The sequence below is a fragment of the Dromaius novaehollandiae genome, chromosome 15, assembly GCF_036370855.1.
Source record: "Dromaius novaehollandiae isolate bDroNov1 chromosome 15, bDroNov1.hap1, whole genome shotgun sequence".
Taxonomy (NCBI): Eukaryota; Metazoa; Chordata; class Aves; order Casuariiformes; family Dromaiidae; genus Dromaius; species Dromaius novaehollandiae.
Genome location: NC_088112.1, coordinates 12,771,722 through 12,799,439, shown reverse-complemented (window position 1 = coordinate 12,799,439; position 27,718 = coordinate 12,771,722). Strand labels below are relative to the sequence as shown.

The following is a 27,718-nucleotide window of genomic DNA, read 5'->3' as shown; positions in this document are numbered from 1 at the left end:
AAATCACCCAAAAATTTAATGCGTGAGGTGGAAATTCACTGCCAGTGTCTACTCCTAACCTCTAAAGCAGGCAGCTAAATACATTCATCAACTGATTAAGCCATAGAATCAGTAGAGGAGGTACAGCAGCAACAGTGAGGATCTGAAAACCATATGTCCATGTACTTACACCAAAGTCTTTTTCCAGTGTTTGAAAATCTTTCCATTCGGAGGAAATAATGCTCAGGGGACCCTTATCGGTCAGGATGAGGATGGGTAATCTGGTAGATCAGGCACATACTCTTTGCCTCCTGAATATATAAGCACCATAACTAATATTTGTATAGATATCACTTTTCCGGATCATTGCAAAAAGACTAGGTTGTCCACGCATAAAACATAACCTATCAGGAGCACAGAAATGCACTCGCTGGAGTCCTGCGGTGGACTGGAACCTCAATGATCACTTTTGGTGATGGGTAAACTGTTTCCAGCAGCAGTGTTTGCAGAAAACAAACCTTAGAAAACCACGTGAACAAATATTCACAAGAATTAAATCTGCACCCATGAGATCAGCCTTTCAGCAGAAAAAGGGAAAATGAGATCTAGCTGAACAATTATAAGCAGACCATTAAGGCTACATTCAGCCTATTTATTACAGATAAACTATAATATAAAAAATAAAAATAATAAAAAGAAAAATTCCACTTATTCATTGTCTGACCTTGGACACGCTTCAGAAGATCCTGGTATCTGTATCCTAAAAATTAATGTTGATTACTGTTTTATCATTAATAACACAGAAGAAAGGATGGCTTCACTTGAATACCTGCTTGCTCTGGCATTAGATTCCCCACAGCCCTGACTAGGGACCTAATCTGAACAGCTCCAGGGATAGCATTTTACCGCTACATGTTCAATTTCATACTGACACAACAGAGGATATAAAGGCAGACAGATAACAATCTATATCAATGTATAGTCAGAGGTAACACTATAAACACATTTTATGAAGTACGGAAAGGTCCTTTTTTTGACCTGTAGTACTTGACTTTTGTTCATAGAGCTATGCAAGCAGAGCGTTTTGAAAGGGCTAGGAAATCTTCTGGTCCAAATTAAGGAAGGAAAAAAAAAATCATTCAATCTACATGTCTGGTTGGTTTTTGAACTGTTACTGATCTGCATAATAAAAGATTGCACTTTACTACAAGATAACCAAGCAATTAATCTAAAAAGAGTCACAGAAAAAGTTGCACTGAAGAAGTCTGACAAGACAAGAGGTGGGATCCACCTACAAAAGTCTTAAAATATATATTCAGACCCTGAAACGCTTACCCCAGCAGTCATCTCATTCACCGATTCAGAGCTTTGATTCATGCAGCTTTCAAAAAAGTAAATTTTCCTGATGGAAGAATTCTGGTTTTATTGGTCTGCAGGGAAAGAACATTTCAAGCACTTAATGCAATGCCTGCTCTCATTTCCATAATTCTTCTTCCATTAAGAAATGAAGAAGAACTGCAAAAAATTATTCCCTTTTGCTGAAAATTCTGCAGATTTGGTGTCCATCATCTTCTGTTTACAAAGGTAACAAAAGAGACACCTCCCACATACAGAGCTACAGGCTTAGTAATGCTGCCAGCTTCATTCAATCACACAGAAAACAGAAAAAATTCTTAAAACACATCTTCAGTTAGAAATGATAACTGAAAAGTGGAAACCTTTCACTTTTATTACTATTTCATGTTATCAAGATACAAAATTAATTATTCTGATGCACTTGAGCAAATGGAAATTTAGATCAATATGGCATCATCACCACAATAAAAATAATTATGTACAGTAAAGTAATATTCTCAGAAATTGTCATATAACTCGATAGACCTAGATTTAGAATATTGGCATGCAATAAATAACCAAGTCTGACTCTAATTATAACACTATGAGCATGAGACATATCCACATTCATGAAGTATAATATGCAACAATCCAGTTCTGAATCTTTCCAGATAAATTATGTTAAAGATATGAAAGATATTTTATTCTTGGACTCCATACAAAGAAAATGGAAGTGAACCAAAACCAGGATGAGGTATTCTTTTGGATTCAGGAAATCTAATCTTTTACTGTTTGTCTACCTGTTCCTCTTTCAAATGCTCCACCCTATTCTTCAGGAAGGCACCTTTAAAATAAAGTATGTCCAATACTGCCAATCACTATCAATAGCACAATCAATAATAATCCAACATATTTCACTGCCTGCAGGTGCTGGGAAATCTTTTTCTCTGTCATTTGTTCTTCTTCCCCTCCCTCACCAATATCCCTACACCTTTCTGAGCAGCAGCACATACCGCTTTCAGATGCTGGCATTGGCTTGATCTTCATGCCCAGGCACAGCTGTTACAACTTTGCCCTCTTCACAAGGGCTATCGGCTAACTCTAGCACAGTGCGGCGTTACCAGCTCATGTAACTTGTCCATCCTAAAGCACTTCCCTGAGCTGCAGCCGCTCACTTCACTTCCGATGCAACTTTGCAAATGCCCTCGGCATTCACCTCCCTTCCAATGCTATTTTTACATTATTGTTTCTTTCCCGTAGTTACGTTGATGAGATTGCTGGAGAGACCAAGGTAGAGACAACAATGGGAGGGGATGCAATTCTCCCCCTTCTACACGATTGCCTGGCAGAACGCGGGCTCAGGATCCCACTCTGCACTGGGCTTCAGTTCCAGGTCTGGGGGCAGTTGAGGCTGGGAACTTTAAAGAACTGTGTAGGCTAGTTATCCATTCCCAACCCACCACGAATTTAACATTCGCTTCTGTAGAAAATCCTGCCTAGTAAATACAAAATTCTGCCTGTTACTCCAGCCCTTCATTAACAGACCTAATGGTCTAACACTAATGCAAATGTTCACAGACACACAAAAGGTTGCCACAGCTACCCAATATGTTAAAATGTTGGACACAGGCTGCATAATAAAGAATTTGAAAAGGGCAAAAATATGTCAAAACAGTTTGTTTCCTCACTAAGCAGTGAGCTATTCGGTAGGACTTAGGTGGTTTTGCAAAAGGTATTGACTGTTCACTAGGCTAAACACATGGCAAAACAAACCCTAACAGCTCACTAGGCGTCTTTCTCTGGTTCACTCCAGAAAAGATGCTAAAACTCCTAGATTAAGGACTGCAACAACATTTTGATTGACAACCTTAATGTGCAGCTGAAGCAATTCCAACCAGTGCTGTCTTTAAGGAAATTCAGTGCTTTAACAGATGTCCTTAGACTGTTTTAGGGAATTATTAAATACATTTGGAAATCAGTTTAAATTTTAACAGGCAATTTAAAAATAATGCATCACAGTCAGTGTCTTTATATTTCAGAAGGTCAAAACGAGTAGCTCTGATCTGATCCTATGGATTCAATGACTGCACAACAAGCGCAAGCGAAGCTTGTGGAAAGAAGGGAAATGGTGAATTTCCCACTGGCTTGAAAAAGTAATGAGAAAAATTAAAACATTAAAGCATGATCCAGGTTGGCAGGGAGCAGTCTATGGAGAAGCAACTCAGAGCACCATTTTCCTACTCAACTGTACCTCTCCCCGACATACGGAAAGAAACACTGCTCTGCACACAGCTGGCAGAAGCTCATTTTCTGTAAATGACCAGCCAGCCCACCAGGCGAGCAGACGCACTCCTTCGCCTGACCTAAAGCCACAAACAGCAAGTTCATTTGCCTGCACTAAAGAGCTGCTATTAGAGAGGAAATATTTTGTGGTTTATAATAACATATTCCTTTCATGAAGTCTGATCAGTCCTACCCAGAGCCAAATGCAGTAATAATAACGGTAATTATAATTATCTATTAGATGGCACTTTTCCATTGGTAGGGCTTAGCCCAGAGAATACTGCACATCTTAAGGACCGACATGTAAAAATTCTGAAGCTGTCATTTGTTCAAGCTTTGGCGGCACATCCTGGCTCGCGGCAGGTATCTCAACAGAAGATCACGCCAGTGCCATGCCTCTTCTCGCAGGCAGGGAGTTAAACTTGCAAATACACCGCCTCCACCCAGAGCCCGGGACCAGCAGCAAGTTGAACTGTGCTTTCTGGCAGTAGTTTAAATCAGCTGAATCCACGTTGTGCAGTATTGCTGCAGATGGCTACTTTTTCCCCAAAGGGCTTGTTATTTTAAGATACTTTATAAATATTTGTATAATACATTTTCTCTTCTCTTAAAAAGATCATCAGGAAATCTTGACAGCAACTGCTTGTGACAATAGAGAAGAGAAAATGGATTGGTAACGTAAAAGCATAACCTGTAGTTTGAATGGGCTGAACACACGAAAAGAGGCAAGGTTGGAACACGAGCTTGCCGTGGTTAACCCAGATTTCAAGTTCAGTCTCATAAAGACACATCCACAGGTGAACAGCACAAGCCTACCATGCCCTCTGTGAGGGTGCTGCCACTTGGTCACTGCTCGTGGGACAGCAAGCAACACAATCCTAGAAATGCTCTGTTTGCATTTCACTCCAAATCTCATTTCCTGGATGTTCGGAACATGAGGTCGCTTTTCATGGTTCTGCCTGTTTTGAAGTAGTAAGTAATCATTGCCCGTAAACTGAGTCAAAAAGCAATCATTTCAGGGAACAAGACTTCCTTCACCAAGAAAGGGAAACTTTTCTAATAAAAACTCACAAAAATATCACCTCTCCCATATTGCCTAATGTAACCAAACCCAGCAGCTCTTGCTGTGGCATAGAGCACTGTGCCCAAACTGATTTTTGCAGCTGTCAGGCATGTCCAGGCACTGTGACCTCCCACGAAAACTCACTTTTTAACACTTACTCTGTCAATCCCACCAGCTGGTCGACACAGACATGCTTAAACCAGTATCACTGACTCAGTTTTGCGTGTTCCCATATGGTGCAATTATCCCTTCAAAGGGTGGCACCAATAACGTTCTCACTGCACGATGCTAAACCCAGAGTTTCCTAAAGACAAAGACCTCCACAACATGCTGTGAGCACAGAAGAAAACAGTCCCGGATCTGAACCACTTTGGAAGATGTCTGAAGCTCTGAAAAGTTCAGGGCTGTTCCCACAGAACAAAGATGTGAAGAAACAATCAGATAAAAAAAATTCAGAACCGGTTACAGACATTGCAGATCAACTATCTGGCACAGCTAAGAATTGCTGCAAACCTCACCAGGACAGCGTACAGGCATCACTGGAAAGCAGTCTATTTGTGGCTGTGAAGACAAACTTTGGAAAAATCTACTGAACTTTGCCCCTAAGATCCCCCCTTGGAGAAGCAGCCTGGATTTCATTTATGTCAAGAGAAACCATAGACTTAAGGCCAAACTTGCAAGCCAACCATTAGTGTTTCTCCTTGAGTTGCCATACAAAAGAAAAACCAATAGATCCTCCTCCGATTTCTGATATAGCTCCCCACAACAAGAACACGATTTTGCCCAGAAGCCTTCTGGCACATAAATTTAAGTCATGCAGCTAAATCCCTAGGTGTTAGATTGAAAACATCCCTTAATGTTATTTGAACATATTTTTTGTTGTTTAATCATCAAGTCTCTTCTGATCTTGACTTTGTCCTTCAAGCAGTCGAATATGATACTCATGTAACTAAATCCCTTTTCTCGCAGAACTCTGATTTGACAACGTAAGCTTTTCACAGCAGAATGAAAGCAAATGGTGAACAGAATTGATAACACAAAAACAGATTAAAGCAATGCTACGCACTGCCCCTGTATATGCCTATTTAGGTCTAAAACAATTGTTTTTGGAAGGTGATGAGGGTCAATGCAGAGGTAATAAAATGTAGCCTTTATCCTTTTCTTCCTGGAAACAAACTCTTTTCACAAGCATAATGCACCCAAGTCATGTAACGTGGATCAGAAATGGAGCCGGCACAGCAAGCAACACTCAAAGCCATAAATGCAGAATGTCATGAGCTGACTCAACAGGCTACACGCTAACTTCTGACATTTGTTATTTCCAGTGTCAAGTATTCAAATGCTTAAAGACAAAGAACACAAGTCCTTTCTATGCAAACAATGCACTTCATAGCTGCAGCTGTCTTTGTACAAAGACACATTTTGCACTACTACAATGCTCAGGATACTTACGTAAAAATACTGTGTTCTCACCCAGTTTGACGCTGTAACTGCACAGATAGTACATATTTTGGAGCTTTATGTCTGCTACCGCAAAAATCCCTCTTTTACAGCATTTCTTGAAGTTTATTTTAGTAACAATAAAAATAAAAGCAAAATTTCCCACTGCTACATTAAGGCAATTACACTTCTGACTCTGCTTTTTAAAGGGCAAAAAAGGCAGGTCTGTGATGTGAGGTCTAAATGACTGGGTTCTGCTTTTGGATAGATACCCAAGGGGCTTTGTATCCTTCAAAGTGGTTTATACTTGGCAATCTAGGAGCTTCCCTGTTTAGAAGAATACCTGTAATAATCTCATGAACATAGTGCTTAGAGAAAGTGGCTGCTTCCTCTTCAAGATGCCTAATCAGCTGCTTCACAGCTGAGATTTTTCTGAAAATTAAATTACACCACGTCTACTGACATTAAAGACAAAACAAAAAACCTCCACAATACTGCATCTGCCTCATTCCTCTGCTATTTTTATTTTACTTGATTGGCTATAATGTGAAGAAAACCACTGATGACATGATGAAACTGATAAACGTGTGAAAAAAACTAAAATGCAACCCTGTGTGCTGATGCTCTGTTCAGTACCCACAGGGCTGGCAAAAGTGGGTTGGTAACTTCTGCAGGCTGCTGCATATTCACTAAACTTTCTGAGAACTGAACTGAGCATTACTGGCTTCCTGGGCTGCAATGTAAAAGGGTTAGACACGTTAAGCACGCTCAGCATCAGGAGTCCTCTGGCAAGACACCCTTAGACACCATCTGCAACAAAGGGAACAGAGCTTCAGAGCTCGTAAAATGACCAAGTAATTCTGCACATGCTTCGAGCACTTCACTGCACTCAGAATTCACCTGAAGGTGTTACACCAGAGTCAATCAAATGCATACTGATAATTAACTTTGCATCACTGGGGAAGAGCTCTTCCTCACACAAGCACTCGAGGAACTTCAGCAGAACAGCAGTCCTAGATTCTCAGCACGTTAATCACCACCTTCTAGTAGAAATCAGCTGAGTATTTGCTGTTGTTTTGAATTTAGTTATTTCTGGGGGAGAATACTGAATAACTGCAGTAGCTGCTCCTAAGGGGACTGAGAGGTAGCTCGCACAGATCAGATCCTGGCATACAGGAGCTGTTGTAGCAAAAGGACTATGGATTTGTGTTAAGTTATAGCCTATTCACTGCCTTGGGTTATGCTAGTTATGGTCAGACTCCAGCGGTGACAGATCTCCCGCTGAAGTGAACACACTGCAGATATGCATGAGACCACAGGAGAGAGAGGGAGAGAATGCTGCTGAGGTTTAAAATATTCTAAATCATCCAACTGTATAGCTACACACTGCTCATAACTTGTACTCCAGACAGGTGTGCAGACCTCCTTTCATTCGTTTCCATTTTATAGCCTTCCAGGTATGCCTACTGCCTGGCTTAGGCATCTTTTAAAACTACTGGTAAATCACAGCTCACTATGTATAAAAGGCAATTGAAAACAATATTAAAATTATACAGAACTAGTGATTTCCGACTCATTTTCTATTACTTGGACCTCATTACAACCAGAAACAAGCAGCATCTCAGTCAGTTAGTGAGTTGAATACACATTTAAGAGTAAATATTGCTGTTACCATGCAAGGAACAGTAATATTTTCCAAAAGTCTGACTCACCAGAGAGACTTGGGTTCTGCAATGCTCACAGCACCTTTTAGAAATTTTGTCACTGCACTGCATAACACCAAGTTATATATCCAGATATTTTTCTCCAAGAAGACCACTAACATGGCTATCTCTGAGCATTGCTTTGAAATCATAACTTTCCTTGGACTTGAGTCATGGATCGCTAACTTCTTGTATTAGATTAGAGTTGGGCATGCCAACTTATGCATGTATGTACAGCACGAAACCCAGTAAAGATCCTTGATGAGGCCCCTGGTGTAACTGAAATTCAGCTGCTGCTAATAAGAAGAACAGAAAACATTTCCATCTGTCTAGATTGGGAAAAGGAATTCACAAGTCTGACTCATCTGCATCCATATGCTGGTATGCAGACAATACTTATGGACACACAGACATATGCGAGGTAGCCAGCAACAGAAATCAAATCCATCACAGATCACGGCATGCGATTTGCCTAATTATGAGTAACACCTCACATTTTTTATCTACACAAAAAGCACTTTGTGAATGAGCAGATGGCATTGCTAGGGGATGGCACCATCCTCGACAGTTGCAGATGTAGAGCATTTACACAGCATGCTGAAAAAAATGACACAACACAAGCTGCTTCCTGGGAAAAAAAGATTCAAACTGAACAAGTGTCACCAAACAAAATCCACATATTTATTGATGTTCTGAACTTATCTGATCCAGCCTCTCTCCTCAAATCAAATACATACGTGCAGGCCAGGGAGTGATGCTATCTGAACATCATTAAAGTCTCTTAGATAGAACTATCACGTGTGCCGTCGGACATGAGAAAACTGCAACGCCGACCAACTTGAGTCTAGTTCCAACCCGCAAACAATTTAAATCCACACAAGCAGAATCAATAGGAAGAAGCCCTGCAGAGAAAGCAATTACACTGCAAAAGCAACTATATTACAGTACGGTTACAGCTGGAAGGCAGGGAACACAGAAGGCCATCCTCACTTCTGTGATTACCTAGTGGAGTTCTCTCCAATACCTCCGGCCTGTGAAATGACAAGGTTCAGCCCTGACATGTTCCTGCAGTCAAAGCATTTCTGTTTCTGGGCTTCTAGTGCAGTTATTAGGCTCTTCATTATGACAGCTGCCCTTCAGCTTGCTGTGCTCCATAGGCAAATGTGGGTCTGTGCATCAGAAAACAGGTTTGAAGGGGTAAACATACTCTCCCTTTCAATAACTTCATGGGAATAATAATCTGATTTTATGGAATGAATAATAATTCATTCATTGGCGACTGTGCACTTGCCACTGTACAAGACATAAATAAAGATGATCTGACCGTTCCTGGCAATCTAAAATTCAGGTTTTCCACTTGAAGTCTTGCTTTTTTTTTGTGGTTTGTCTGTTTTTCTTCTAAGCTGCTGTAAGCACATATGCTGGTGTGACAGGTTTGAAGCAGCTATAAAATGATTGATGAAAACCATACTTTGGGCTTGTTGTGGGAATATTTATTGTAGAAATATACCGAGTTAACTCTGTAGAGGCACATTTGGCAAAACAGGATGGACAGAAAAGAAAGGGTATGCCCATAGCTATGCCTATGATACACAGTAATGTGGACTACTTTAATTATGATACAGGGTTATTAGGTCACAGAGACAGTTGCACAGAGAGCTTTTGAATTCGTGTTATCTAACTGCTTTGTTTTTTCTGCTAAAGTGATCAATACTCTGCTTTAAGAAGGATGCTTTGTCAGTCTACCCCCCTAGTCACAGACTTCCCCAAAGGAATAAACACAGCTGGCCAAACCTCCATCCCAGAAGAAGCAGAACATCTACCAGCCACAACAGCCCACTTGTGGAGCCAAAATAACAGGTGCAGCTGAACACATGACCGTGAAATCAGACTGATGTAAAGGAAAGATGTTAAACCCTGCCGGACACTGCTGCACAGAATATGCCTACCTACTGAAATAAAATGGTAGCAAATGTCTGATCAGTAGAGCAATCGCATGAGTGGTATAGGGTGCTCTGCGTTGAGAACTGGCTGCATCTTGCGACTGCCATGCAAGAGACACTCTGGGGTAACTGCAGGGTACTGCTGTGGTACAGGGCTGATGAGCAAAAATAACCCCCTAATCAACAACACCGTGGGCCTGGGGAGTGGTACTTCAAGAGACGTCAGGCTCACAGGAAGAGCAGCAGATGCCTTTTCCATGCATGGCAGGAGAAATAAATGCTGTTTTGGGCAATGGTGAGTAATGGCAAAAGCAGCCAAAGGGATTAGGATGTGTGAAGGTAAAATGGAGCACAGCAAGATATATAAAAGTCAAGGGCCCAGGATTACTCTTTGTCTGGATCACAATCAGGTGGCTCAGCCTGTCTGGTTGTCTCAACTTTTAAACAGTATTCTGTGGCTATTTGCCACCGGATGATTTTATTCCTTAAGTTCTTTTAAAACCCTAGAGGAACAAAACTGATCAGCAAAGACACCCAGTCAGTAGTGCCTACCAGGAAAGGATGCAGAAAGGGTTGTGTCTGCATGTTCTCATTTCTCCTACTTTATCTAAGCTATATTTCCTACACTGTTGCATAATACATAATGTTGCGGAGAGAAACAAAAAGCCTGCTGCTTTCCCAACTGTGTACCAACATCAAGGCTCATCATTTATAAGTAACAGTTGGGATCTGTAGGAAACATACAGAGCAAAAGTCAGCTTGCAGCCGTAGCTGGGGATTCCTAAAGTGTAGCAGCAATAGACATACAATATTTTGGCTTGTAGCAAGAGTACACATGAAATAGAACTAAAATTGAAAAGGTACTCCTCAAGCCAACAGCACTGGTAACATAACATGACAATCTAAGCGCCACTGCCCTATGTGCTGCCCCCTGCTCTTCATCTAAGTAGTGAAGGATGGTCTGCTAAAACCAGAGAACAGACATACGCTCTGAATACCACCCATAGGAAGCATCATAGAAAACATCTTCAGGGTCATCCCATCAACCCACTCACAGCCATAGCTCTTTGGAGACAACATCAGTACATTTAGCTCTGGAGGGATTGCTCAGATTGATCACTTGCTACAGCTGTTCTTAATCAGAAAGGATCTCTTGACTTTATACAGCAGCTAGTGTACATTTACATTATGGATTATTTGGCCATCCACTTTGTGGTTTCACTTGTGTGTACAACACATCAATGAAGCCACTTGAAAGAGAAATATCTATTGTTCTGAGGTGACGAACAGATCTGCCCACTTTATACCTCTAAATTGCAAAATATATCTATAAAAAATAATGATTCTAAGAAAAGCAATGAGTTGTTCACACTCTTCCATATCAACCTAATTGAAAGAAAGAAAATGGCTAAAGAACTGAAAGCCTAGCTGGACAGGGACACTTGTTCTGTCAGACAAATTACCTCTCCTCAATCAACTCAATTGTCTGTAATTTTATTTATTTCTCTGCTTTTAAATATTGATGTCTTACAAGACTTCTCATTGGAAAAACACATCTTATTCTTCACTTGTACTGCCCTAGGCTGCAGTCCTGTCAGATCTCATTCAAGGGGAAGGCTCAGCTTGTCTTAGTACTCAGGAAAGACGACTTTGCAGGCACAGCAGAGAGTGATAGGGATGATTCAGTGAACAGCATGCCTCTCTCTAAATCAGGAGCCACCCTATGCTATGGACACTTTCTGCAGCTCCTACTGGTTTCTTAGCAGAGAAGCAGAACTCAGATGGTAACCACTTTTATTCATTAGATGTCCCAATACAAATTAGAAGCACAATATCAAGCCGTAGCTGGAAAAAAGAGAAAAAGAAGAAAGCCTGTGTCTTAAAAGCCATTTTCATTCCTGTAGTTGTAGACTACAAGTTAAGGATCTAGCCAAAAGTCCTGCACTGACAGGATGCTATACAAATCCTGGTATGCAATTACTCACCATTTTATAAATGGGCAGTAATTTACAAATCAAATTTTATCATGGATACATTTGAAACAGACACATTAACTTTCCCTTGCAACAAGACCATCCCAGCGTACGTTCCAAAGGAAGACACTCTCAGAGGACTGTAGTTTCCACACTGCTGCCCCATACAACAGCCCATGTTTCAGAGGGAGAAGCTGCTTTCTTCTGCTCACTCCCTTCCAGGACTGTCCAGCTCCCCTCACTAGTAATTGCTTTGCTCTGCCCTTGCATCTGCACCTAAGCTCCCTGGCCAGATGTGCACAGCAGCATCACTTTGTGTTCCTCTGTACACCTCAGCATGCCCTTCCTTAGTGACTTCAGTGATTTCAGATTACATTTATTTCCTCTTGATCTTTAACTGCTCTCCTTACCCCTTACGTCTTCTGGGTTCACTTTATACCACACCCCAGTTTAGCCCCCTCTGTCTGATCTTTTTAGCATTAGTCCCTCATGCTTCCTCTATACTGCTGAGATATTCCCACTGGATTTGGTGACATTACAGTCACAACCAGAAAGATTTCCTGTGACATTACCTCTACTATGCTTCTGTGATATCCAGTGTTTGGATATGTAAGAAGCAAGAGAAGGGGTTTTGCATTTCTGAATTGTTCCTGGCTTTATTCAATCCTTCTACAAATGCCTGTTCTCTACTCTGCATTTTGGTCATAAATTCCACTAGGGAAAGAAATGGAAAGCAGGATCACCCAGGGCTCTCTGTGGTACTCCTTCCTTTCTGCAACGTCTCCGTATTGTCTCCTTCTTCTCTCTAACCACCCTGGCTTCCATTTTTGCTGTTTCTCCAGACTTTCATGGATTTATCACTGCACCCCAGCAAGACAAAAAAGTGCTGCAAATACACATTGAAGGATGGAAGCTGAATCTAGTGAGAAACTGTGACTTTTTCCAATGCCGCAGGGAGCTAAAGCCAGTGTTCCCAAGATCCAGCCATGCATTTGAAGCACTTCACCATACCCTTTTGCCTACAGACTTCCTGAGAAGGGATGTTTCTGGGGGAAGTTGCATGAGAGAGACACTGCCCAGCTGATGCTGGCTGGGGAACCTCAGCAGCAGAAAGCTGCAGAGAAATTTGCTCCACTCCTGCCCAGGGAGAATCCAAGGCTTGAAACTGAGCAATACCCTGGTATTCCATGCAAGGATGGCAAACAAGGATCATGCCCTGATGTAGGAACACGAGAGAAATATTGTGAGCTGAAACACCTAGAATTTTCTTCCTGTTCCACAGGTTATTCCCATTCAGGAGAGGAAGAGGGAGCAGACTCCTGACTGGTACTTTGTACAACCTGCCACAGAAAATTATCCAGTCTTTTAAGGCCAGGTTGGAAGCAAAACTAAGAAGTTAACTGGATTTGGGATCAGAGCAAATCCAGAGGAAATCAATGGACATGGGCCACTTGTACTGAAAGCCTGCAGTAAAAGAAATAAAAAAAGAAAGAAACAAACAAAAATAGACATCATGGAAACTGCTTTCCTTCAGCCCCCAAGAAGAACACTTTTTTTTACCATGTCAGCCTTTATCTGAAAATACTTGCCAGCTCTATCACCATGCTCCCTTACACTTTGAGCATGTGATGCACTAAAATGGGCCCACACATGGACACAGGACTCCTCACATCACTTCTCACCCGCTGGAGGAGCAAATCAGCAAGCCACCTTGCTTACCCTCATCCCTACCTCCTGTCCCACTCTTTGTTTAGCTTTTTTGCACTATAAAACCCTTTTGGGAAAGGGCTGCGTCTTACTTCATGTTTGTACTGAGACCAGCATGACGGGCTCCTGGTGATGGCTATGCTCTGCTACATATGTGCAGTATATGTAGAAGTTATAGGACATAATCCAGCAAAGAACACAAACGTATGCCTAACCGTGCATGTGAATGGCCTTACCGACTTTATTAAAGTAACTTATGTCTCTAAATTAAATTATTAATTAAATATCTGGTTGGACTGAGGTCTAAATCAATGATTCACTGACAAGTCAGGATGCCTCTCTTGTGATTGGATTTATAGACGTTTTTATCACACAGTTTATAAACGACACTCTGTAGTTTGCATGCAGCAGCAAGCTGCACTCCACACAAGTGCTTGGCTTGGACTATCCCTTCCTGAAAGACGCTGGCATACGTGGGAATAGATGGCCAGGCATGGCCTCAGGCAGATATAGACCAAAAATAGAGATGTTTCAGCCAGGGAGACGTTAACAGACAAATAAATTTTACTTTTATTTCCAAAAACAGCAAGTTAGTTTTTCCCCAAGAGCTTCAACCAATTTGTCCTAACAGAACAGGAACAAATTTAAAGTGGTTTTTGTTTTACACTGCATTTTTCTTTCTCCAAATCTGAAAACTGTCATTTAGGAACAAAACAACCAGAGAAACTCTTATCACTGGCAAAGCAGCTCGTAAATGAAACCTGGAAGGTCTGATTTTTTTCCTTTCCTGTTGCAAAGCAAAGAACACACAAACCGAACTGTTTGTAAAACTAGCTACATGTGCCTGCACTTCCTAATGACAGCACAGCTTGTCCTGTCAAGTGATACTTGCCTTACGAAAGAAACAAAAAACCCTCTGGTTCCAAAATAGTTTTGATCGGTAGAAGGGTTGTAGAAATGATTGCTGTCCTCTGCTAAAAGGACATCAAGCTCTGCTATTGAGACTTCCTGAAAATATCAGAAAAAAAACATTCTGTTTCTTTGTAATTGGATCTTGTTATATGTCTTAGTGTTTCCTTTTATCTATTTGTCCATTTACTTATGCCTCTACCTTCTCTCTAGCCACACTGTAAAGTTCCATTCCTTTTTCACATTTAGTATTAAGAAGCTGTTCTTGTATTTCAGCATTTCTAAAGCGGCCAGGATCCTGATTGTCAGTAGAGATGTCTAGACATAGTAAATCCTTAAACTCAAGGCCTTTGTCCTCCAGAGAGAGAAATGTAGCAGTATACAATTGCACATGTTGTTCCCTGAGCAGTTTCAGGTGCTTTGTAAGGCTTATTTCTTTCTGAACCTACAGCTTGTTAAAATGAAATTTGGATCAAGTTTTGGACTGAGAATTCAAGTCTACTGTATGAATGCATTCAATCCCACGGGTTGCTTCAGGTCAGCTGTAGTCAACTACCAGCAGAGCTTCTCTTTTAACAGCAATACATGTCCAGCAATACAAGTAAGCAGCAGAAAACCCATAATCAGTACGTGTGACTGATGTGTCCCACACTCATGAAACCCCCAGTAAAAACCCAAGGCTTTTTTAAAAAAGATATAAGATTAAACAGTCAAAAAAAAGGGGAGGGAGGCAACATACAGCTCAGACAAGCCTGTAGGAATACCAAGAGGCCATAACAAATGGCTAGTTAAGAAAAACAAAACAGTTGGTCTTCACAGCATTTTTTAAGTTAACCCCTAGAGAGTAGAGCATGTTAATGCCAGAAGCCAAACCTGAGCTGAAATAACAGACCCTGGAACATGGGGCACATTCCAGGAAGTCAAGAAACTGCCTGCCAGTTAACCATTTTTACTTTCAACTTTAAAAATCAATAACTCCATGTCTTTTTTTTTTTTTTTTTTGGAGGGATAAGTTAAATAAACTGTTTATTCCATTTTGGGTTCTAATGCTTGTTCTCCTGTCTCAAGGCTCACGACAGCTGAAAACACACTGTGGGCTGATGCGCAACATTTCCATGGAAATACAGCCCCACCACACAACTCAGCCCTGCTATCGTCCTCCCCACAGCTGAAACACAGTAGGAGAAGCAGCAAGCCACTCCTGCAATCATGGTAAAAATGCAAGGCAAAAGCTGAGAGATCAGACAGCACCCAGCCTTATCTAGCAGCTCACTTTGAGCTGTGATGCATATCGCCTGTTGTTATGACCACAAAGTTCAGCTACAAATGTTTGAAATGAAGAGGAGAAGGGGATCAGACCAGAACAAACACACAAGCTAACCTCCTCCCCTTTCCTTATACAACCAGCTCAAGCAGATCATTTTCACCTGTGGAAGGAAAAAAGTCAACCAAAGTGGGAGGTGGTTTGGGAAATTCTCCTTCTCCCTGGTGCTTGGTTTTGGGGCTGTTAACTAGCCTGCACCAATCCAATGGCTCTAACTCCATCCCTAGAAAACAAAAACATGTATTTATTCAGCTTACGGGTTCAGATACTTCTGGAGTGACCATACTGTGTTTTCTGGACACCAAATCTCCACTGATGTTAGGATAAGGAAGTACACACATATTGTTCCCAGAGTTAGTTTAGAGGTGAGCCCATGATGAAAATATAGACAAAAGCCAAGGTAGGTAGCCCACTTGGCACAGCTGATTGACTTTAATAGGTGTTGATTATGCTGCTCATATTGCATGAAATTAAAAAGCTTACAAATGTTATGAGCCATTACCCTTCCATTTAAGAGAGCTTATGACATGTTAGCAACATTTAATGAAATCCTTTTCAAAATGCCATAGGCAGCCTCAATGAGATTTTGCTTTGAAATGTAACTTGTGGAGTTATTTCAGAAAGTTTGTTTACTTCAGAGCCTCCTCTCTTTCTTCTTTTTGTATGCAAACAGACCTTGCAAAGGTGGAATACTTCAGTTGCTTGTTTTGCTCTGAGTGTACAGCACACAACTCCCAGGGAGAGCACCAGCCTGTTAGACAAGCAATGGGGAACATGCAAAGCAAGACCTGATTCAAGCCTACAAGATTTCCTTGAAAATTCAAACTTTAGAGACTTCTGGCCAATTTTACTATGAAGGTAGAGGGAAATGTTTTCATGATTGCTGTAAAATTTACTTAAACCTCTCCAGCAAGCTGGAAATATCACAGAGCCACTAACTGCCCCCAAAGCTCCAGGGCAACCAAAGCTTCAGCTTCACGCTGAAGTAGGATTTTTGGATTTTATTATCTGAGAATGAAATTTATTAAGAGGGGAGCATGTCAATTTTATAAATCCCACTGGATGCTCACAACCTACTGCCATATAGACTTAAATCTGTACTGGATGGTGATGGTAACAGTATCTGCGCATCAGCTGAGGGTGCTTATGCCAAAATGATGCCTTTTGCAACTTGCTCTGCCGCTGCTGTGTATTTTTACAGCTTGGCACTCTGACTGCCAGCTCTCCTCTCTGTTGATAGTTACTGGGCAAGCAACACAAACTGACCAAAGTGAGAGAGACTTTTATACCAAACACGCATAGGCACAAACTCTAATGACAAGCTATTTGGACCGGTGCCACAGAGCACGCTTAGCAGCCTCTATAGAGAGAACATGAGACACTCAGGCATGGTTGCAGGGAAGCTTCCTTTTGTTAGCAATGCAATCCTTAGCAACCTTGCTCTTTTTTTAAAAAAATTAGTAGGGTTTTTAAATAATATTTTAGCATATGTTGCCAAAAATCTCCAAAGAGAAGGAGTAAGCTATGGAAACATTGTTAGAGGAAAAACTGTGCTTCAGAAGTTGACCATTGATGGTGTGAGTTTTGCCTTCAGCCCTGAAGCCACAGTGGTGGCTGAGCTGCCCCCAGATGCAAATGTTAGGACACCAACATGAAACCATGTCCATGAGTGGCCAGCAGCTCTTAGGGATCATTGATCTCATAGTGAGCGCAAAGGAAGACTCCTCTCTTCTTTGGAGACTCCATCACTGAGGGAGTAGCTAAATGCAGAAAGGACTAATGCCCGAATCGCTGATGAGAGTAAGGGCATAGGGACTGCTAAGCGACGATGGTGTGCTGAGGTGAACTTCTTTTCCACCCTGTGACGGTTTCAGTGAGAGCACTCAAATCCTTAAGCACTTTGCTGGACCAAATCATCAGGAACTAATTCAATATTCTTTTATTGCTCTCTAAACTCTGACAAAGGAAGGAAAGGAATTGTCCTGTCCCCTTCCTCAAAAAATACCGTGTTTCTTTTCTGTTAGCTAGCTGAGCCTCTACTGAAGGCTGAATTTTTACTACACAGCTTGAGCATAATATGAAGTTGCAATTATCTTGCCATCTGCACTACCTCTTTTCATGGGTGAATGTTGCTTTTTAATCTAAATTAGTATTGTATTGTTTATAAATGTGTATTTATGGCAATGAGGCAGGTAGCCCCCACTGTGGGCACATGTCATTATTTAATCCAAATACATGGTTTATTGTTTTTCAGGGTGTATTTTTAGCTTTGAGGCAGGTAGACTGGCAGAGCAAATAACACGGAAGAATACCTGCATTACAGAACTGCTTCTGTGCTTTAAAATTATACCCCTCTTCTTCAGGATTTGAACATTGTGAGACACATACTTTGGCAAAATAATTATTTATCAGTCCTAAAAGCTTCCTTTAAAATTTCCATCATTCAAACACTGGCTGGGAAAAATGGAAAGTACAGGAAAGCATATTTTATGCACTAGCTAGTCTAGCTTTTATGTTGATGAGACCTTACTAAACACCAGTAAAGGGAATAGCAGTTATCAGCCCTAATCCGCAACTGCAAAATTTTTAGGCCAAACAGATGCCCTTGCAGAATCACAGTTAAATGTTATGATGGGTCCAATCCTTTCTCCACTGTAGTCACTAGTTATCTCCTATGGCTGCAGATGAGAAAGGTTTGCTCCACAGCTCTGAACGAGTTCTCAGTGGCACATGCATGACCCAGTCCCAAGGTGGACCCAGTCCCAAGGTGTTTCCCACACTGAGCAGAACTGGGACCTCTAACATCACCCCAAAAAAAGGAAAATAAAAAAGACACTGTACTTTGCCTCAAGACTTTTTTTTGGACATACAGCACTCCTCTTCTAAATCGTTCTTGTTTAGTTGATTAAAAACAATAAGATAGAAGTGGCACAATACACTAATAAATCTCTCTTTTTTTTAAGCGGTTTAAAATTTCCTCAAAATCTGCTCAGTGAATTTTGCCATCATTTATACCCGTGCAGCAAAAGAATAACTTTGAATTTCCTCAGTTAGCAGAGGAGAGGCAAGAGAGGTTTGTGCCCACAACACATGGGTATTCCCAGACGTACCCACTGCTACGACAGTCTCCCAAAAGACAAGAGGGCACGGTCCCAGTGCAGAGTTTTCTACTGCAAAGTATCTTCATCGGGCAAAGTATCTTCATCGGGCAAATCTACTCTGCTAAAGAGTGATCACGTCATCTTTAAAAGGATACAAGGTAAGAAAACGTAAGCCCAGGTGTAAACATTCATAAACTAAGGCTTAAATCTCTATCTGTTCACGTGAAATTAATATTGAAAGGGCAAAAATATCCTAATGCTATCGTGGCAATATCTTTCTCTGTGTCCTAATGCTGAGATTATCACCTTATCAGTTGTTGCACACTTACTCAGCAGAATAATTCCCTTGATATTACTGTATAACCTCAGCACGATTTCATTTCTATTGCTATTGGAATAGAAAACATACATAGTGTATTTTCTGCCCTTTCTTTTCTATGTTGTTTATAGACCTGGATGTGGCAAACTTCAACACAAAGCAATTGCACAGAAGAAAGCTAAGCCTGTGCTTAGAATAAGTTTGAAGGAACCTGCTTGCTAGCAGCTATTCTCAACAGAGGCAGGAAAATTTCCATTTTTAAATCTCCATTCAAATTAAGTCAATGAAGACTGAAGACCACAAAACTGTTACTGTTGCTTTCCAGCACATCAAATTAACAATTTGTGCTGCTACATGCAACTTTCAGTCAAAGTTTGTCTGATTTATAAGCAAGCAGATGGTTCATACGATTGTCCACAATAAATTACAACAGTTAGAAAGACAGTTACATTTTGAGAGTGACAGTGCAGCTGAGCTACAGATGGGTTTATAGATGACCCTTCCAATTTCTAATAATCTCCATAATTTATGTGCAAGTAAAGAAGTGCAAGGATTCCTAATGCACCTTCTTGACTAAGTACAAATCACTTTTATTTACACAAGCAATACTTCATGGTCCAGTTAACTTCTTAATTAAAGGCGGCAAGATGCTCATGTTCCATGCAAGTGGCATGGAAAATAATATTTAGCGTGCAATATGTTCAGCTGGGAGTTTAAGACGCTCTCATCACTTCTGGAGAACTGAACGCAACTATCACATTTCTTTGAAACAAGACTACAAGGTGCAAACTCTGCTACCACTAGTTAGTATTCATTACTCTCTAGACAATCTTTAGGCTCATGCACTAACAAGGTTTTGTTTATTTGCAAGCTCCGACGGTTACAAATAGGCTGCTAATCCAGGATGCACTACAAACCAAGTATTGCTGGGCCAGGACTAATGTGGGAAACAACACGAAGACAGACTCTTGTGATATGAATAGAGAGGGATTTGGGGGTTCATTCTTCAGTGGGTGAGGGAAAAGGAAAACGATGTAATTCCTGAAACCAGAGGCAGCAGTGATTCAAAATGAAATTGGCTGGAAGCAACTTTTAAAAGCCATTTGAAGAATTGTCTGTGATTTTCATGGCTGCTTCTCCTGCACATGACTGAACCACTTCCAGCATCACCCTTCTGCTAATATGTTTGAGAGAAAATCCAGAAACATGTCTTTGCTGAGTTGTCAAGAATCACATGCCACAGTACAACATGATCAGTTCTTGGTCGTAATTGCAGTTACAATGAGTTGCCTTCCAAAAAGAGCTCAAGCTAAATGCAGCTCCTTCCTCCAGAAGGTGATAAAGGGGTAGTACCTAATGAAAGCTCTTTAAGGCAAAAATTACATATGTTCAGAGATTCCCCTGCAGCCATGGACTCTTGAAATGAAACTGGAGGGGTTTTCCTCCTGTTTAAGCCTTGGTCTTCCCTTCCTGCCAAAAGGGGTTAATTTGAAAAAGGAATGCACATTTAAGAGGGAATCCCAAACTGTCTTTAAACCTGAAGGTACAGTTCCTAAGAAAGTGAGTCTCTGTGTGCTTTTAATTACCTCTTTCCTAGGATTTAGAGATGCAGCAGAGAAGGAAAGGCATCAGTGATGAATTCAGGCTTTCATGTAATATCAAAATGCATTTGGGAGAGATTTCTGCAGGTAATGCACAGCTCTGCCCAGAGGCGACGGACGCACAGTGTGGGGAGCTGTGCAGCCAACATGTGCAAGTGGCACAGTGGCAAAACTGACCACACTGAGGCCGTGGAACTGCTGCCATGGTCACAACAGGCAATGCTTTCCACACAGCACCAACCCCACAGAGTTTACGGTGTCATTTCATCTACTAAATGGAACAACACTAAAATTAAATTTGCTTTTTCCTGAAAATCCGCTATACATAAACAGCATGAAAATCTTCCGAGCTTTAAATAAAACCATTATCTATTACTGTACACAATGCAGAGGTTGTACAATTAGATATAAGAAAAATATTGTATGTCAGCATATTTCTGGATTGCTCTTTACTATTGTTTTTCATATCATTTCCGTTACACTGTGCATATTTAAAGCCACATTATGCTCTTCTGAAAACCCAAAGATTATTATGGAATTAGTATAGATGTTCATCTGTACTACTGAGTGCTGAGTATGGCACTTTGTTTTAGCAGTAGTCATCAAGCTCAGGAACCACTAGTAAGAGTAGTCTGGCTGGGTCATACCAGTGTTCTTTAAAAAATATAGCTTTGGTTATTCAATAATATTTGCAAATATTCCAAAAATATCATCCCTTGACTGACTGCAACTATTTCACACATAGAACAAGAAAGTAAAAATTCACCGAAATCAACAGGATTGCACCTGTAGCTACCAGCCCTCCAGCAACTGCAGCATTATGAGAGTTCTGCAACCCAGCACAGGCTCTTCCCATTTCAGTCCACTGGGAGGTTGGAGAAACTGTACGCAAGGCATATAGCTCAATACAGTCTCGAGGCCTCATCTACTGAAGTCAACAGAAAGGCTGACTCGTAAAGCTGTAGATCAGGCCTTCTGGCTAGCAACTAGATCCTTCTCTGGGTAACAGCCAAAATAATAACTACTCTTGGAGGAGGAATAAAGCAAAGAGCCTGTAACAGCCCTTACCTCACGGTTCATGTTCCTCGCATTTGTTAAACTGTCAATGCTGTGGAAACTAGTTTCATAGCCACAAAAAGGAGACACATTCTGTCCCCCCTCACTTTTTTAAAATGTAGATCAATATGATTGATAATATGCAAGAAGTAAGCTCCCCAGTAGCAAGAAGTGGTTCTCTGTTCTGTTAGTAATTAAATATCATTTGCAACAATCTAACTGGAGAAAAGAAATGTTAGTAGCAATTCTCCAGTCTATTTATCAAACTATGGGTTGCACTTTTTCACACACCTTATGCTACAAAGTATACGCCATACAAAGTTCTACAGCTCACTTTCAATTCAGAGATTAAAAACATTTATAGATATGAACATTTTCTCATTAACTTTTCTTCCTAAATTATTATGCTTGTTCAAATCAGTTCATAGCCATCTTACAAAGGTTACAAAGGTTACAACCTTCAATAATTAAATCAGATAGTGTATTGGATATTGTGTTGATTATGCTACAAGTTCCAATTTCTTCAAGACCACTGAAATGCTGAGATAAAGGCATGTTAACTTTATTTAATTAGCTATATAGCATTGTTATCAACAGGGAAGGTTGGTATCTGACTCAAATTAACACTTCAGATCAGGAAATAAGATAGATGACATATTCTGTGAAGAATCCTGGAAACTACATACAATCTTTTCAGCTATTTAAAATCTGCTCAGGACAAACGGGATTGCATTAGAAAGAACAAAAGGCACTAACAGTCAATGAAATATTATTATTATGAAAATGCTATTTCAATCACACTTGGGTTCTTTCTCATTTTCAGTTGTTAACATTCTTGCCACTTTTGTCAAACAGTCCCTCCTAGAAGCTTTGAATTTTAACTGCACATAATTTTAAAATACAACACGAAATAGGACTGACCAGATAATATGGGTTTATTGTGCCAGCAGACAGATCAGGCCGTCGTGCCAAGGTATCACCTGTCTGCTCTCTGCAAAACAGAGGACCACTAAAATGCAGACTGGATTTCACAACTGCCTGCAAGCCCCTATATCTAGAAAAAATCACTAATTTCAGATGAAGATTGTTTATGATTTATCTCAAAAGGATACAAGAAGACTTACTTAGAAGCATTTTATCTGTGGTTTCCCCAGATGCAACCCACATGTATCTACCTCACAACTGCCCACAGGATATAGCATCTGGAGGAAGCACCCAAAGGACACCCACTGTCTTATGCCCTACGTTACATTTGTACAGAGTCAACGATGTAATTTATCCAACAACCACATCACCCTGCCACTGTGTCTTTGTTTGTAGTTAAGACTACAGAAATGTGATGATTCTTTCCCCTTTCCCCATAACTTACTGGTCTCGACCGGATTTCTTTGGCGTAGAGAGGTTTCAAGAATTCTGAATCTCCTTCTAGCTTTAGACCCTTGTCCGTGATTCTCAGGTTCCCCATTCCATCCTGAAACATGGACAAAAAGAAGTGACCCCATTAGCCACAATTATTAAATATGCCAGGCTTCCAATAACGGAAAGATTTTTTTCTCTGCAAAGAAGAACATGTAAAGCACTGGGAGGCACTAGAGCGTGCAATTATATGTGTTATCCTTTTAGCTCTGTTTCCGTGATAAAATTCTATTGAGAGCAATCTGCGATGCCCCCCAGTAAACCATTTACACAGATGAAAGATGTTCTTTTAAGCTAGTCATCTCTGCTCAAAGAGACACAGCGATGTTCTGTGTTAACAGGAAACTATTCACTGTAATATTAACTGTGTGGCTGTATATTAATAAACCTGCTCATTCATAACAAATCCATATAGAGAATATACGATTAATTCTACTGAACTGGAAAAAAAAGCTTTGGTTGGGTAGGAGTATTGCAATAAAATGTGGCATGGAGCTGGACCTCTGCCATTCAGGGAATCTCTGCCCAGCGGAGGGGCACGGCCTCTCTGGGGTGGCTTCTCTAGGGTTATCGGCCATTATGAAGAAAAGGGCAGGCAAAAAGATGCAGACAACTGCTGAGCAGTTGCAATTCTCAAAGGTATCTTGTGCCTCTGATATTGTAAGACACAACATAGCTCCATCAGAAGCCATGTTTATGGAAATACTTGCTGTGGGAGAAGTAACTAAATGACAAGAATATGCTCTCAATCGACTGCTTGTCTATCCTGGGCTAAGTCCAGTGATGACCAGCTCAGGAGCAGGGCCTTGCTCTGCTCCTTGCCTGGACTACGCATGGCACAGCGTGGCTGGTCATGAGGGTGGCACGTCACACTTGTGTTTTGGCAGATCCAGCATGGGCATTACGAAGGGCGAGTGGCAATGGAGGGTGAAGGAGTGGGGAATCCAACCAATCTGAATCTCTACACCCAGAACATTTGCATCTGCCAAACCATTCTCCTGCCTTTCAAATAAGCACTTCAAAGTCCTAGGGATGAGGCATTGGGGGACAGATGCAATGTGCATTTCTCTCCTCTCCTCATTAAGATTTCATATTTGCAGCTCTCAGTCCTTATCTTCCCTCCCGCCCAGCACTGTATCAGGCTCCCTGGCTGCCAGCCCACTCAGCCGACACATGCATGGTGCCCACTGGTCCCCGTGCTCCGCTGTGAAAAATCTTCTTGACAAATGGTGTGAAGTGTTGGCTGCAGGCCACCAGCAGATGACTGCAAATAGTCCATTTTCTTTAGAAATTGTTTACTTATGTGTATCCAAGGTGTAATGAAACATCAGACAAACTATAATGGCAAACAAAATATATGTCAAAATTTTGTATGCATTTTTCTTACGGTCTTTATGCAATAAGGCAGGTATATGGATGCATTGGCACAGAGTAGAATAGGGCTCAACTAAAAACATTTCACCTTTAGCTTGTGAGAGAAAGTCATAACTTCTACTAAGATGAAGGTTTAGGCTCATTTAGGCTATAATTACTTAGAAAGGCATGTATGTGGAAGAAAAATGGGAGGGGGAATTGCAGAAGATAAATGTATTATCAATAAACACATTAAAATGCAAGGTGTTATTTCTAACATTCAGAATGATTCTGAGAGTCTGCAAGGAGTGAGGTAGGTTGCTTTATTTGCCAAGAAACAGAAGGTCTGGAGAATACCTTTTAGCATAAGTTTGATTGATGTCACTAGGATTACAGAGACTGGCATTAAAAAGATCTACGTCTCCGTCTATATAAATTAAGACTGGGAAATGACCATGCGTCAGGTAACCCAGAACAGACATGGCAATCTCCAAAGAGATCCTTGTTTTTGTCCTATTTTCTAAAGCTAGGAAAAGCAGAAGGATGATGCTACATGATACCTCAGGCTTCCAAGACAGGGCTGGATGCAATAGTCACAAAATTGACAATAGCAGGAACTCAGTGCAGGGAGGCGGTGGGAATGAGGAGACATGCATGTGAGTACATACGGCAGCAGGATTCATGCTGCAGTCAGGAGAGACATTGAAACCAAGGGGCTTGCAGGCCACAGGATGGCAGGAGGAGCAATTTGGAGGAACAATTGATCTATAAATACAGATATGCCAGATGGTCTCCATGGCACCTCACTATGCAACTTAGGAACTCCCTGAGAGGGTCTGGACTGCCTCCTTCTCTGCGCTGCTACACGTGTCCTTAAATATGGAGGTCCATATCAAAAGAGCCACTTCAGAGCCTAAATAGCAGCAATTTCAGAGATTTAAGAGGAAAGAGGTATGTGCTTGGGTAGAAGCCCTAGAGAGACACCAAGAGAAGACCTAGAAAATCCAACAAAGCCATATATATTTGGACACACATCTCACATATTTTCTAATCCAACTGCAAAAAATAAAACATGGCTGTCTACTCCCTCCTCCTCCCTTTATGGGTGCACAGCCAGCACTGCAAGAGGAATCACTGTCACTAACGAGGAGTGGCTAACCCAGATGCATTTGTATGCATTACTGTCAAAAGGTGTGGGAAAAGACATGCTTCTAGAGGGATAAAAATCAAAGAAACAGCACGTCAGCAGTGACAGCGGTCATTTGCCGGAGGTTCCTCAGTCCCAAGAAATATCACTCCCAGTGTTGGATTCTGCCAAGCAAAGATCGTTTTTGCCAGAACGTGGTGTCTTACAAACAAAGGCAGGCTCAGGACTGTTGGATGATGAAATGAATGCTGTCATATCATTCTGAAATGAAAGCTCTAAGTAAACTTTAAACAGAGACATATGCTGAGAATGCTATTGAGTGTTGAAGGGAAGGGAATGAGAGATGGGTCATAAAGTGCCAGTTGCTACATTCCTTGTCCCAGGCGTAAAATACTGGCTTATTAATTCTGGGTTGGTGGTGGCACAGTAGGGGGTTCATTTATTTCAAGCAACAGTATGAAGGAAAATGAGCAAAATATGATTATGCACCAAAGAGCTCAGATTACATTTTGATAGTGGTTTGCTTTACTACTTTGAGTGAGCAGGAATTATTACAGCTATCTGCAGACCCTCACATGTTGAAAATGTGGCTTTTGCACTGCTAAAAAAGCTCTACAAAATCTTTCCCAAAATAGATATTTCAGTAAGGTTAGAAGCCCTGAGGGGTTTCACACTGCAGGCTCGTCTCTGGCTTCATTAGGAAAAGGTGCAGGTCATGCGAGCTGGTATATGCCACGTACAGCTGCAAGAGCAGCCATCTCCGGGGATACAAAATCCTAACAATTTCCAGGGCTCAATCCCGAGCTGAAGTGGGAAAGTGCTCTACTAGTAACATAGGGAGCAATGCATAAAGGGACCTATCAAGCTGCCACTGAAGCTGTGGCAAACCAGCCAGCAATTTCAATGGCTCCTAATTACTTTCTATCCTGATTATTAGCACAGATCTGGTATTCCACTTTTCTCTTCTCTTGCATGTTTCTCTTCCTTCATCCTCTTCACTCTCTGTCTCCCATGTGGCCCCTACAGGATTTCTAGATATGAAAAACACACATATGGACCACACATTTCACATACAGCAAGTCCTGTGCCTCTGAAAAGACATACCAGGCCATGTCCACAGGGACAATGTTCTACAACCAAAACACAAAGAGCATATTTGATTTGTATCCTATGAGCAGGCCTATGCTCTTACAAAACCACTGGGTCAGATGCTTCGCTATGTTATTCTTCTCAACCTCTGATATCCTTACTCTGATCCCCACTCACCGCTCCCTCCTCCTGTGGCTGTCAAATCCAGTAAAACTTGTGCCCACCAGGGTCGAGTTACCTCTCGACCACCTCTTGACCTCCCTGGTGTTTAGGATCTGGATGCAATGCTTAGCACTCACTCTGACCATGATTAGCGCCCTGCTGCTCATGTTACTCATGATTAAAGCTGACAGCTTTTTGTTGTGGCATTCTGGGTCATCAGGGCAAAAACATGCAAAGGCTGCAATTGGAGTTTAAAGTTAAAAGGAATCCCTGGTGTGCAACAGTACAATGATTATTAAAGCATATTCATTTATTATTTTCCATAAGAAAAGAATCAAGCAGCTGGCAGAATCATATAAAGATACCAAAATACACATACAGTAGAGAGAAACGGTTCTGGGAAAGACTACCTCATATGTAGTTTTGGATAAAGCATCTTCATCATCCCTAAATTACATGGTTTAATAACACCTAAATGTCATAGTTTGTTACACAGAATATATACAGACCCAGTCCTGTGAAATGCCATGGGCCCTGACCTATATAACATAACAGGAAGCTGGCCAGAGTGACAGGGACTATGACTTTTTTTTTTTTTTTAATCAACATTGTGTCTGTGATTGTATCTATCCTTATCTGCCATTCTGTTGCTTGTGAATAAGAAAAAACAATGTGGTACTGATCATGTGATGCAGTGATATCTGACACTATTTATTTGGTTCTCCTTTTTTTCTTTTTTAATAGTAGCTTCCTAAATTGAGAACAGATGACTATTTCGCAGGCAGAAACTAGCTTTGTGAAACCTTCCAGTCTAA

General features: G+C 41.1%; 1 protein-coding gene across 10 annotated transcripts in view; it reads right to left on the bottom strand.

Moving 5' to 3' along the window:
- The window catches only part of SGCD (sarcoglycan delta), a 371,727-nt gene that overhangs the window by 66,914 nt on the left and 277,095 nt on the right, over positions 1 to 27,718 (bottom strand). For 9 of the 10 annotated variants that reach the window (XM_064520921.1, XM_064520920.1, XM_064520923.1 and 6 more), the window contains one exon: positions 23,106 to 23,207. The exons of the other annotated variant lie outside the window; for it this stretch is intronic. In XM_064520921.1, coding sequence (XP_064376991.1) covers positions 23,106 to 23,207 — 102 coding nt within the window. The remainder of the gene's footprint in view (positions 1 to 23,105; positions 23,208 to 27,718) is intronic. 10 annotated transcript variants of the gene reach the window in all.